We start from the raw sequence: 14341 nt of genomic DNA, 5'->3' as shown, positions 1-14341 counted from the left end.
AGTAACTGCAAAAATCCCTGCTTGGGCTCCCCTACCATTAATTTCAAATATTTCATTCAAAATAAACTTTTTGTTTGTTTTTTTTAACAGACTTTCGACCCTCGGTAATAATGTAGTCTTTCATTCTGCATTTAAATTTTTCAAAAATATTTATTAGTTTTCTCAGGATTCGAAAAAATTTAATTAAACAGTATTTGACCAAGATTTTGCGCCTTCCCCTTAATAAATTTATCTGTTTAGGTATAAGAATACGTTGTAATAAAATAGTTACCGCTTAATATATTTTTCAGTGAATCCAAAAACTTTTTATGTACAATTCACTGCAAAGTTAAATGATGTCTAGTTTATAGGACCTGTCAAGTAATAATGTTATGTTATGGGCACCAGTCTTTTTAGGGTCCCGACAAATTCAGAGATCATAAACTAGGTACTTTTTCATTATTGTAAAAAGTTTTATTGCTATGTTAACCCATTTCTTTGAAATGATAACAGATAAATGGTAACAGATATTTAGAGAAGTTCAAAATATGACTGTATTAAGAATTTATATAATTTAGTTTATAACCAAGCTAACTTAAATATGAAACATATAGAATTGGGTAAAAATGAGTAATTTAAAAACTTTTTATTTAGAAAAAGATCCATAACTTACAATAAAGTGATCTTCACAACAGAAAAACTTGGTTTTTATTGACACTTTCTTGATGTCCCTTCTAGCTGCAACAAACCATCTCTTTTTCTTTTTTAAATTGGTTGGAATGGTAATAAAAATCTTGCCAGAATTGTTTTTCGATGTATTTACACACCCAGGAACAAAACACCACTTATTTGGCTTCATTTTCTTCAATTTTTACTAATTAAATACGTAAAGAACTGCAAATACACTTCGTAAATAAGTTTAATAAGATTACAGATACAGAACTAGGGAATTAGACCCAATCACAGTCGATACGACTACTGACGTCACCGGCCGTAGCCTCGCTGCAGGGAACCGTTTTTCTAGCCTCCAAGAAAATCAACATTATGAACTCATTTATCTTAAGAAATATACATTAATTAACTATATTTAAAAATTAGTGAACATCCCTATTTGTTATTTCTGGTCTTACCTGGATGCTCTTCCTTTAGTTAATAAGTTTTGGAGATCTACTGATGTCCATAGATGACCTAATATTTGGTCATATTCAGTAAACTCTTTCTTAATTTCACTTTTAACTTCCATAATACCTACTAATAAATGGATTTTAGTTAAAATAATATCAATAAATGAATATAATATTTATGTATTTATATCAAAATATAATATTTATGTATATGAAACAAAGATGGCTTACTTCAACGAATTGCCAATGTCAATGTCAATAGTCACAGTCACACTCGATTCTTGATCCTGACCCACTACTTTGCGCCGTGTAATTTGGGTTGCCTACTGCGAACATGTAATTTTCCTCATTCCACGCCAGTGATGTGGGAGAGATAACACTCCCTCCTCCCTCCCACATCACTGTTCCACGCACTTATTAATTCTTTCCACACCGAACAAATACCTACTCAAAAAGCAAACACAGAAATTTATCTAACAGCTTCTCATTCAGTCATTTGTTTCCAGCTTCTGTCATGTGTCATTTAATATTAATATATCTACAACCTTAGACAAGGAAAGAGAGTCTACAACATACCTTATTGGTATATACCTTAGAGTCTACAACATACCTTATTGGTATATACCTAGGAAAGAGAGAGGACGAGTAATCCTATGACCAAAAGTGAAGCCAAACCGACACCAGAGATTTTGATATCTTTGGGGTATTGGCTCCGTGCGTCTCCCCTCTACGTACAGTCACGTGATACGCTGTCAGATTTTGTAAGGACGTTTTAACATTGAGTCTTATGGGATTATTTTGTTAAACTTGAATATTTTATTTTGTAGTGATAATAACTGAATACAATTGTTAAAATTCATTAGTTATTAATTTATACTGTAATTTATAGTGCAACAAAATATTTTCTTTTTCGTTAATAAATATTTATTGACATAAACTGCGATAGTGAGGTTATGCATACAAAATCAAACTGATAATCAATATTGGAAAGTGAAGAATTTATAGTGCGTTTTTATTTTCTGTTTATATTAATACATAATATCACTAGCGTGACACGACATTTTTTTAAATGTCTCATTTAAACATACACAAAGCGTCCTTATAAAATTTCAAAAAACCGCCACCATGAGCAGGTCGGTCGATTTTGCTTTGACACTTTGTTAACGCTCGGAGCGAATTGTTATGCATTGAGTATTTAAAATGAAAACATGAAATGTTTTACTATGTGTACGGTAAATGTTTTATTAAGTTGCTCATATTACGTACATATGTTTCAATACATACATATGTTTTTATTACGAATTTTAGATGATGATTTACTTTATTTTTTATGAAATTTTAACCTTCAACGAACACCCACCACTGGCAACCCATTGTTATTTTTGACGTGACCGCCATGTTTTTGGTGACAAACAAACCAAAAACTGGCTTCACTTTTGGAACGTGTGTGTTAAATGAGTGTTACCTGTCCTCTCTTTTTTCCTTGTCTAAAAGCAGCTTTACATCAAGGCTATGCAAGTCTCATGCTATGCAAGTCCGTCTTGCATGGCATATCTCTTGCCTACCCTGACGTTTTTACATCGGAGCTATTTCTGTGCAATTTTAGATACCACTTTCATTGTTGCCAATAGAAGAAATATATCAAAATATTAACTTTAGATATTTCACTTAAAAACTTCAGTCCATAATTAAATATATTCAAATATAAACCACAAATTATTACATCCAATAAATACCATTTAAACTTACACAATAAGGTTAAGTTTTTTCTAAACAATAAATTTTGTCATATTGGCAACAAATTTTGACAGGACTTGCATCAAAATAGCATGAAAAATAGAACATGTTTTAATTTTTCGTCTAGCACAGGAATTGCATGGAAATAGCGCGTGGGCATGCGCAGTACCGTGATCTGTCTTGCATGGCTCTTGCCTAGCATGAAAATAGCATAATGTAAAACTGTCTTTAAGACAGTTTTACATTATGCTATTTTCATGCTAGGCAAGAGCCATGCAAGACAGATCACGGTACTGCGCATGCCCACGCGCTATTTCCATGCAATTCCTGTGCTAGACGAAAAATTAAAACATGTTCTATTTTTCATGCTATTTTGATGCAAGTCCTGTCAAAATTTGTTGCCAATATGACAAAATTTATTGTTTAGAAAAAACTTAACCTTATTGTGTAAGTTTAAATGGTATTTATTGGATGTAATAATTTGTGGTTTATATTTGAATATATTTAATTATGGACTGAAGTTTTTAAGTGAAATATCTAAAGTTAATATTTTGATATATTTCTTAAGACCTGTTTGCCATTATACTAATTTCAGTACTGATTTCAGTACTAAAAATATTGGTTAGTTGCGCGAGTCGATTTAGTATGAAAAAGTCAGTTTGTGCCAAGTTTGTGTTTGCAACTATCCGAATTGTAATCAGCATATAGGCATGCGCTCTACCTACTAAATTTACATGAGCTTTACTCAAGGTTCATAGATAGGAGCTTTACTAATTGAGATTGCAAGTTGCAAGCCATTAACTTATTAACAATAAAAGATGGGAAGAAGTATTTTTGCAAAACTGGCAAACTTGGCTTTTATTTCTGCTATTAGAGATATATCCACACCTAGTTTGGCTAATTCTGCCTTTATTTCTTCCAAAACTTTAATTCGTGCGTTCCTATTCTATAGAGAGGGTGCTTTGGCACATACAAACATTGATCATTGATTCGATTTGTAAAACTCTATTAATGTTTCAATCTGCCTTTTTCTCCACATGTTGAAAGTTGAAATCACTATTATTATTATGTACCTATAAAAAAAAAACAAAAGTACCTAATATACAATACAACCTCACTTTTTAATATTGTGTCAATTTCAGTACAAGAAATTAGAACATGTTTTAATTTTTAGTACTAAATCGGCGCGCGCATCTAATTTGTAGATACAATATTTTTAGTACTAATTTCAGTACTAAATTTAGCATAGTGGCAAGCGGACCTAAGGTATATACAATAATACAAACCAAAGACGTATGACGTAGATATATTAATATTATGTGACACATGACAGAAGCTCGAAACAAATGACAATTGATGAAAAGCCCTATTGGTTCAGCCATCGAGGTAGGAGTGGATTAAACAAGTTAGCTCAAAATAAAGTTAGTCCCTTTTGATTTTGGTAAAAAAATTGAGAAAATCACCCCCTAATAGTATCTTAAATGAACTTAATCGTTACGACTTCACAAGTTTCTTGACTCGTGTATATATTGTTTATATTATTCTGTAAGTTTCATCGGTTCAAAGTTCTTATTATTGAAATGGCTGTAGTTAAACGGGGTTGAACGAGTCACTGATCACGAATGTATGCACATTTAGAAACACCAAATCTTAATCAATTTTTGTCTAACAGAAAAACAAAGAAATACATGATATTCAGAAAAGCAAATCTGACTTTTTTTGTTTTTAACTATTTTCTATGGGAAATAAGCCACAATTTTACTAAAAAAATGAATTTATTAACGTTTCGAAGCCCAAATCGGGTTTCGTTGTCAAAATACAAAATACTTCTAAAATAAACAAAAATGTTGTTGCTAAGTGAAAAAATTCTTCTAATAATTTATTTAATCTGACTCATTTATATTGGCAATTCAGACGTCTGAATTGCCAATAACGTATATTATACATTTTAATGTAGAAGACTTTAAAATGATATCGCCTTTATTTATGAGTTGCGTTGTTATATTAAAATATTACCAATATTCCAAAAATATTGGCGATATCATTTTAAAGTCTTCAACGCTCATTAGAGTGCGTTACATAGGGGGAGGGGGGTCAAAAATCTTCAAAAATCGCGTTACGTAATACTTGAACGCTCCCTATAATAACAAATGAGAGAGATAGATTGTTAATAATCTGAATAATATGCAATTGATGTGATCGTTCATGGGTATTTTTTCATTTTTCCGACTGTATCTATATTTTAATTTACATTATCAACTATTAGCCCGGTTAGAGAACACTATGACCCCAAAAAATAAATCAAGGATGAAAATTTGGAAATAGGCAGATGGAAGTGTCTATTATTAACAAAAACAAGTTTACAGTTCTGAAATACCCCCGTTTTGCAAAACTGTTGACTTTTCATATATTCGGCAATATTTTGTAACATAATGAAAAAAAAAATTTACCCCTAACTGCTACTACGGTCATTCATTATTGTTATTTATGTTATTTATATTCGATAATGAGTCACTTTACTGACTTAGTACATAAATAACTATTTTTTGAACCTTTTATTGTAGGTAAGTAATTGATATTTATACAATGTAGGTAATTGATAGGTGTACTATTTCTATTCATACTAATAATTTCTAAAGAACAATAGATAAGCAAAAAAGTATTACAATTGGTAGACAACACAAAGACAGGTAGAAAAAACAGTTGCAATTTTCTATTATAAATTACATTATTAATTACCTGCATAAGATCAATAGTGGGCACAGCATTATCTCTTAATCTAACAAGAGATCTGGAGGTTCGGTCAATGTATTTTTCGGAGAAATGCTTAGAGCATAACACACTATATTTTGTAGGTACCCAAGCTCCTCTATTTACAAAAGTAATCCATTTTTTTCTATGTTCTGGATCCTTTGGAAATCTAAAATTAAAATATGGGACTAATTATTTACCTACTAGGTACAAAGCAAGCCTAAAACAACATTTTATCTAGTTAAGATTATTTAACTTAATCTTTAAACGCCCAAGGTAAAAAATATGCACCTATGCATATTCCCTAGTAACATATTTATTATGTGTTCCAAAATTTTTCAAAAATTATTTATTGTTATAAAGATGGCACTTTATCAAATATTAATTTGATTCTACGGATATTTTTGAAAATAAAAGTGATCTCGTAAGTTGGGTTATCTTAAAGATGAGTTTGCACCTCGGTTTGCACAAAATGTCCAGCCTTGGTAAAACTTTATAACTCTATAACTAAAGGTTTTTATATAATTCATCGTTAGCAGTTACATAATCCACATTATGTTTTTTAGGAACCAGCTGTACACAGTAATTTTTTTGAAGACTTGTACATCGTTTATATTATTAGTTTAGAAAATGTTGTGTTTACTAAGCATAAGATCCTTAAGTTTAATCTATTTCTAACATTTGTAACAACTCTTAATAAAATACAGTGCTGTTTTTGTAACAATAGAGGTTCCGGTACGCTATGTTCCGGGGGGTCTGGGGAGCGTTCATAAGGGGGTCTGCCCCCGGGAAAACTTTTTAAATTTAGCCTCAATAGGGGCGTTTTAAAGCTATTTTGGAGCAAAGAAAAAATTCAGGAATTTGTCTATAATTTGGTTGTTTTTTTTTATTTATTGTCCCAAAAGGTGCCGGTACGGCGTACCGGCGCGTACCGTCACAAAAACAGCACTGATAAAATATATTAGCTATTTTGGAGGTGAACATTGTTTACCCACCTTTGAGCATACATGGAACCTACATTGGGCATTTAAGGGTTAAGACAAAGCCAAAACTATTAATAAAGCAATTGTTTTAATCTTTAATTATAAAACTTTCCAGGTAGTTCTGTACTTTAAACAATTTGACCCCAGCTTTTATAAGCTGATTTTTATCTATAAAAATTTGAGTGACTAACAATTGGTTTCTAGGCATCCACAACATCAACCCATTATTCTAAAGAACCATACAAAACCAAATGTTATACCTAAATAAAGGAAGAACTATAAATACTTAAAAAGTTTTTATAATATACAATGTTATTTTAAGGTGATACAGTAGCGATCAACAGGTAGCCAAAACGCGTTCCAAGCCCTAATAGCACAAGGACGTCCAATGGACGTCCATTGGACGTCCTTCACGGACTTTAGGGACGTCCTTTGGACGTCCGTTTTCGTCCGAGGAACGTCCTTTATACGTCCTATTTTGGTCCAAATGTCGCGCTACCGAACGTCCATTGGACGTCCATCTAAGGTCCGAGGGGACGTATATTGGAACTTAATCGGACGCAAATTGGACCTTAATCGGACGTCCTAGGGGACGTAAATTGGACCTTAATCGGACGTAAATTGGACCTTAATCGGACATAAATTGGACCTTAATCGGACGTCCTAGGGGACGTAAATTGGACCTTAATCGGACGTAAATTGGACCTTAATCGGACGTAAATTGGACCTTAATCGGACATAAATTGGACCTTAATAGGACGTAAATTTGACCTTAATCGGACGTAAATTGGACCTTAATCGGACGTAAATTGGACTTTAATCGGACGTAAATGGGACCTTAAGCGGACGTAAATTGTACCTTAATCGGACGTAAATTGGACCTTAATCGGACGTCCTAGGGGACGTGAATTGGACCTTAATCGGACGTCCTAGGGGACGTGAATTGGACCTTAACAGGACGTCCAATTTTGGTCCAAAGGCCAAGTTGTTAAACGTCCAATGGAGGTCCACCTAACGTCGGAGGGGAGGTTCGGTGGACGTCATTTGGGCATTCATAGGATGTCCCAGTTTGGTCCAATGTCTTGCTGCTGAACATCCATCTAACGTCCTGGAAGGTCATTCGGTGGACGTCTAGCGACGATATTTAGACCTGTGGAGAATGTATTGTGGGAAATAAAAAATATATTTTTTAAGGAACTTATATTTCATCTTATATCAAATTACAATTATTGGATATTACAGTATTTACATTAAATTACAATACACTTCTCCAAGAAATTAACGCACCACCTTAAATATGGGGTATATTTGATGTCTCGTATTTCCTAAACCTGTTGTCCCATCTAAGTGATGTTTTTATAATATTATAGCCTAGGCTATAGGTTACCTCCTTAAGCTTGTCATGCTGTAATATATGTATATTATATCATATCGCTCTCTATAGTAATGTGATATAATATATATTACAGTATAGCTCCCTGTGCATGACAAGCATAAGGAGGTAACATATTCTAGGGCCTAGGCTAGAATATTATAAAAAAAATTACTTAGATGCAACAACAGGTTTAGGAAATTCGAGACATCAAAAATGCCCAATTTTTAAGGTGGTGCGTAATGGGCTGTATATACAGGGTGTAACAAAAATACAGGTCATAAATTAAATCACATTATTCTGGGACCAAAAATAGTTCAAATGAACCTAACTTACCTTGTACAAATATGCACATAAAAAGTTACAGCCCTTTGAAATTACAAAATGAAAATGGATTTTTTCGATTATATCGAAAACTATTAGCGATTTTTTATTGAAAATGGACATGTGACATGTGGCATTATTATGGCAGGAATATCTTAAAGAAAAATTATGGTGAAATTTGTGCACCCCATAAAAATTTTATGGGGGTTTTGATCCCTTAAATCCTCCCAAACTTTTGTGTATGTTCCAATTCAATTTTATTATTGTGGTACCATTAGTTAAATTCAATATTTTTGTTTCTTAGTATTTTTCAGATAAGGCAGTTTTTATCGAGTTGCGACTTCTTTTTTAATATGTCCACGTAAAAATTTTATGGGGGTTTTGTTCCTTTAAACCCCCCAAATGTTGTATGTTCCAATTAAACTATTACTGAGGTACCATTAGTTAAACAGAGTGTTTTCAAAACTTTTTTGCCTCTTTGTATTTTTTCGATAAGGCACGTTTTATCGAGTCTGGCTTCTTTTTTAATATGGTTCAAAATATACCTAAAAATGTAAAGCATAAATAAGTTTGCATATTATTACCAAGTCTCCATAATCGTACTTAACCATATACAAATATGTGGTGGATTTGACAAATATTCACAATATTTCGATAAAAATTGACTTTTCGAAAAAGCAATAAGAGGCAAAAAAGTTTTTAAAACGTTGTTTAAATGGTAGGTACTACAATAATAATTAAATTGAAACGTGCACAAAAGCACATTGTTTTCGATACATTGGAAAAAATCACTTTTCATTTTGTAACTTCAAATGAGTGATAAAGGCACAGAGACTTAGATCACGAGGTCACATTGAAAGGATGCCAAAAACGAGGACTCCGAAAAGGGTACTAAACTACACTATAGCTTCAAGAAAGAGAAGAGGAAGACCGGAAAATAGATGGAAGCAAGAGGTCGAAAAAGATTTGGAAAGAATGGTGTTACAGGGTCAGAAAAGAAAAATGAATAAGAGGAAGGAATGGAGAAAAATCACATATCAAGCCAGAGAAGATCTCAGTACATAAAGAAACGTGAAAATGAAGAAAAAACAAACTTTTCAAGCCATGGGCCTCTAAGGCCCTTGGTGCTATTAATATATAACTTCAAAGGGCTGTAACTTTTCTTTTGTGCACATTTGTACTAAGGTAAGTTAGGTCCAATCAAACTATTTTTGGTCCCAGGATATGTGATTAAATTTATGACCTGTATTTTTGTTACACCCTGTATATATATAAAGGTTATATTTGGTTCTTGGGACATCAAAGTATATTTTTTAGACATTCCCTGGATATAGTCACTGATGTGACATACCTCCGATTTGTTTTTTCATGAGTTTTGTAAGAGAGACTAAAAACTTTTTTATGGTTACCTCCTGTTTTCATATATTTTTTGACATGTTTTGTAGTAAATTCAACTATCTATTTACTACAAGACATGTCAAAATTTACATGTGAAAGCAGGAGATGATCCTAAAAATGGTTTTTCGTCTCCTACAAAATTCATGAAAAATCAGATAGGAGAATTTGTACATTACAATTCTCTGATGTTTGGGAAAAAGGGCTTAAGTCAGAAATGCACATCGATAATGTTTTGATGATTTCTGGACCAGAAAAATCGGCTCTTTTTATTGGTACATACAGTTTACGTCTACAACAGTTTTTTGCTGGTCCAGAAATCATCAAAACATTAGCAATGTGCAATTCTGACTTACGCCCTTTTTGCCAAACATAAAAAAAGCAATCTGGTCATAACTGACCAATGAGCAATTTTAATTTAACCTAAATTACTAATGTTTCTTAAAATGAAGAGCTTACCCGATAGCGTCTCTTATCTAATCTAACAAGATCGTGCACTATTCTAACATACACAGCCACATCACGCACTATGCTCTGCTTTTCACTATCACCTATCACTCAAACTAGTTCAAAAGGCTTTGTCCTCTTCAATCTTCTAGTTTGCCCAGTAGTATCGAGGAGGATTTCCTCAATATTCTTGTACTTATTTAAGTTGTTTGTCGGGATTCCTGCTATCTTCTTGATGATTATATCCAGGTTCCATTCCTAGGTATTAATATTTGTTTATAAAGTAATAACTTATTATGCATGGACAATGTTGTTTCTTCCAATTAGCCAATACACTTTTTATATCTTTATTTTGGTTATATCTGGTTTTTTGTAGACCACTTTCAGCTGATTCTAAAAAAAATTAAAATGAACGGTAATTTTTCTATTCTTTACAATTAAAAATCAAAATATTTACAGGTAATACATGCATAAATGATTCGTTTCATAAAGAAAATTGAAAACGGATTTTATAATACTTACATAATTGTTTAAGAGATCCAGCCATAGCCAAAACTAGCATACTAAACAGTACAGTTGAGTACAGCAAAAAAAGCCACTAATTTCCATTTTTCACCCCCTTATCGATGCATTTTTTTCCAATCAAAATTTTTACTAAATTTTTAGGTTATCTTATGATGAAAATGAAGTAATTGATGACTTGATGACCAATGACCACGCGACGCTACATAGATACTCGCGCGGCAAATTTGAAAATGAACGCAAATTGAATAGTAAATGGCCTCTCTTTAGAGTATGGAAAATTTTACCCCTCCAGGAGGACATTGTACTCTTTTCATAGAATATCTTGTGGTAACTTTCCAGCCATAATTTAATCAGATGTTCACGGAATAGAACTTTGATAGTAGAATTCCTGGAATGTTTTGTTGTTAGGGGAAACTTTTATTTTATTTATTCTTGAATATTTCCTGTTGTTAAACATTGTAACCAATAATTTACAAATAAGATTTTCATTACATTACATGAAATCAAAACATGTTTTGGATATTAAACTATATAGTTTTATAATTGTAATAATTTAATATACAATTTTGAATTAAGATTTAATCTTTCGATCTAATCGATTTAAACTACAGTAAAACTTGTGTTACCGGCCCCCTGCCAACACCGGCCACCTGTACTAACGGCCAGTTTAAAAATTCCCCACACTAATTACAGTAAAACCTGTCAGTAACGGCCGCTAAAAATGAAAAAGCTATTGGCCGATATAGAAAGGTGACCGGTATTGCCAGTTTTTGTAGTCTAGATATAATTGGTTTGGGGAATTTTTAAACTGGCCGTTAGTACAGGTGGCCAGTAACACAGGTTGTACTGTATATCTAGGCTACAAAAACTGGCAATAACGACCACTTTTCTATATCGGCCAATAGTTCTTTCATTTTAGTGGCCGTTAGTGACAGGTTTGACTGTATTTCATTAACGTAAAGTTAACGCAAGTTAATATTTTATTGAATTATTTTGCTATTTGATCTCGTAATTGGTATAATGTGTCCAATATAAGCGTTCATAAAACGTCCGTATTTCGTCCAGTATGGACGTCCAAAGTCGGACGTCCATATTTATTCCGTCCGAAGGACGTCCATATTTATTCCTTCCGAAGGACGTCCAACATGGGACGTCCGTTTATAGTCCATGGACGTTAGGACCAAAAATGGACCTATTTTGGACGTCCAAATGACGTCGTGTGCTATTAGGGAATTGTCCGTATTTCGTCCAGTATATATACGTCCATATTTGTTCCATCCGAAGGACGTCCAACGTCGGACGTCCATTTTTATTCCGTCCGAAGAATGTCCAACGTCGGACGTCCAAAGGACGTCCATATTTATTCCTTCCGAAGGACGTCCAACGTCGGACGTCCATATTTATTCCTTCCGAAGGACGTCCAACGTCGGACGTCCAAAGGACGTCCATTTTTATTCCGTCCGAAGGACGTCCAACGTCGGACGTCCAAAGGACGTCCATATTTATTCCTTCCGAAGGACGTCCAACGTCGGACGTCCAAAGGACGTCCATTTTTATTCCGTCCGAAGGACGTCCAACGTCGGACGTCCAAAGGACGTCCATATTTATTCCTTCCGAAGGACGTCCAACATGGGACGTCCAAAGGACGTCCATTTATAGTCCATGGACGTTAGGACCAAAAATGGACCTATTTTGGACGTCCATTGGACGTCGTGTGCTATTAGGGAGATTGGGGCTGTAATTTTGAATATTTTTTCGAGATATTTGGCACACGTATTTGTAATATAATAAAGAATGGCGGTACAGAGCCCAATTTGAAAAATATATTAATATGTGGAAATTACTCTGTAATTAAATACAATATTAAAAAACGAGCCTGTACCGCCATTAAGAAGAACAAAAAAATACACTTTCTTCAAATAAACTGTTTTATCAGATGCCTAGATTTTGTGTCATTTTGGAACTACTAATGAAATAAAAAATTTTAGTAGTTCCAAAATGACACAAAATCTAGGCATCGGATAAAAAAGTTTATTTGAAGAAAGTGTATTTTTTTGTTCTTCTTAATGGCGGTACCTGTTTTTTTAAATATTGTATTTAATTACAGAGTAATTTCCACGTATTAATATATTTTTCAAATTGGGCTCTGTGCCGCCATTCTTTATTATATTACGAATACGTGTGCCAAATATCTCGAAAAAATATTCAAAATTACAGCCGCAATCTTAGAACGCGTTTTCGCTACCTGTTGATCGCTACTGTTTCGTCTTAAGAGAAAAAAATTTAGTACAGCTCTGTTAGTTGTTTATACTAACCTATGAAATGTTATTCCAGACGTTTTCTTTTTATCCACACCAGCTCTATGATTACAACTTCTCTTAGCGCACGATACCATTGTCTTTTTTAGTTTGTAACACACAAAAAACAATAAAACTTAAATAACACTGCGAAATAAACGAATTCAGTAACCCAAGCACAAACAACAAGTATTTGACGTGGTATGACTAAAATGTAGTAGCAAAATGGCGGAGTGATCACACTTTTGGTCACGTGACATCTCCTCCACTCCACTCCTATCTCGATGGGTTCAACCATCGAGATAGGAGGGGACTCCACTCCTATCTCATGCCATGCCACATTGTTTGATTTGCTCAGGGATGCCAGGTCTGGGGAATTTTCCCCAGAACTGGGGAAAATTGATAAACTTTGGGGACTGGGGAAAAACTTTTTTAAAATGACTAATATCTGGGGAAATCAAACTGGCTAAAATCATCATCATCATTCTCTTTGCCTTATCCCTATGCGGGGTCGGCTTCCCTAATTGCATTTCTCCACACAATTTTATCTTGGGTCATATCAATGTCCCAGGCAACCAAACGACGTTTTTATAACGTAGATAACACGTCATAAAAATGACCAATTGACGTGTTTCTATGACGTAGTACCGACGTTGAAAATCACGTGTATTTGTCTCATCGATTTGACGTCATAATTGTGACGATTTTAAAACGTCTAAAAGGTGACGACTTTTATACGTCGGTAAAATCACGTCTTTAATACTTTCAAAAAGTGACCTCTTTCAGATGTTTTAAAATAGGTAGCATAAAAAATAGGTAACATGAAACCTATAGGTCTACGTCCCATGTGTCGATGAAGATATACTACCATTAGTTTAAGATCGCTTGTGCATTAGAAACAATCTAACATTGATTCTGCATGATTGTACCAGCCCTCGCATTATAGAATTTTCACTATTTATATAAGTATACCTACTTACTGTATCAAAACTGAAAAAACATACAAACTAATAAATAATTTATTAACAAATTACTCGATAACACATAATTAGATCATTAACAGAAAATAAACATAACCTCAAACAGTTCTCAAGAAGAATACTGCATTAAACTAACTCACTGAGCAAAAACGAATACAAATCTCTTAATTAACACGTTTCTTCAACTAAATATCTAAATGAAAAGTCTTATTTTATCACACAAGACACAAACCACGTAAACAATAAATGAGAAATTTCTTATGAAAATTATTTAACTAAATTGTTTGGAGTAATACAAACAAGCTCCTCCCAATTTTGTGACGTCAGACTTAAACTGTCTGAAATGAAAACGTTTTTTAAACGTTATTTTAACGTCATTAATCTTACGTATTTAAAATCACCTACAATAGACGTCTATATGACGTAA

The 14341-nt window shown here is 33.3% G+C and overlaps 2 protein-coding genes across 4 annotated transcripts in view; both read right to left on the bottom strand.

Moving 5' to 3' along the window:
* LOC114340056 (uncharacterized) overlaps positions 1-1503 on the bottom strand; it is a 74503-nt gene extending 73000 nt beyond the window's left edge. The window contains exons 1-2 of one of the 3 annotated variants that reach the window (XM_028290774.2): positions 1335-1503; positions 653-1230 (exon numbers count right to left, since the gene is read on the bottom strand). In XM_028290774.2, coding sequence (XP_028146575.2) covers positions 653-838 — 186 coding nt within the window. In that variant the 5' untranslated portion in view covers positions 839-1230; positions 1335-1503. The other 2 variants (XM_028290778.2, XM_028290776.2) reach the window with 2 other exon arrangements.
* A 2353-nt stretch (positions 1504-3856) lies between these two features.
* LOC126886117 (THAP domain-containing protein 2-like) lies at positions 3857-13184 on the bottom strand. Its single transcript, XM_050652960.1, has 3 exons — positions 12953-13184; positions 5580-5760; positions 3857-3913 (listed from the first exon to the last, which is right to left on the bottom strand). The coding sequence occupies exons 1-3, from the start codon at positions 13030-13032 to the stop codon at positions 3857-3859; spliced, it is 318 nt and encodes a 105-aa protein (XP_050508917.1). The 5' UTR covers positions 13033-13184.
* Between the last annotated feature and the right edge of the window lie 1157 nt (positions 13185-14341).

This window comes from Diabrotica virgifera, chromosome 6 (assembly GCF_917563875.1).
Source record: "Diabrotica virgifera virgifera chromosome 6, PGI_DIABVI_V3a".
Taxonomy (NCBI): Eukaryota; Metazoa; Arthropoda; class Insecta; order Coleoptera; family Chrysomelidae; genus Diabrotica; species Diabrotica virgifera.
Note: the sequence above shows the minus strand (reverse complement) of the source record. Positions and strands in the feature narration are given on the sequence as shown.

Coding starts and splice junctions, on each gene's coding strand:
- LOC126886117 (XM_050652960.1), bottom strand. CDS start 13,032: ATGGTATCGTGCGCTAAGAGAAGTTGTAATCATAGAGCTGGTGTGGAT. Junction 5,761..12,952: donor TCTGGAATAACATTTCATAG/GTTAGTATAAAC, acceptor TTTTAATTTTAG/ATTTCCAAAGGATCCAGAAC. Junction 3,914..5,579: donor CCACTATTGATCTTATGCAG/GTAATTAATAAT, acceptor TTTTTTTTATAG/GTACATAATAATAATAGTGA.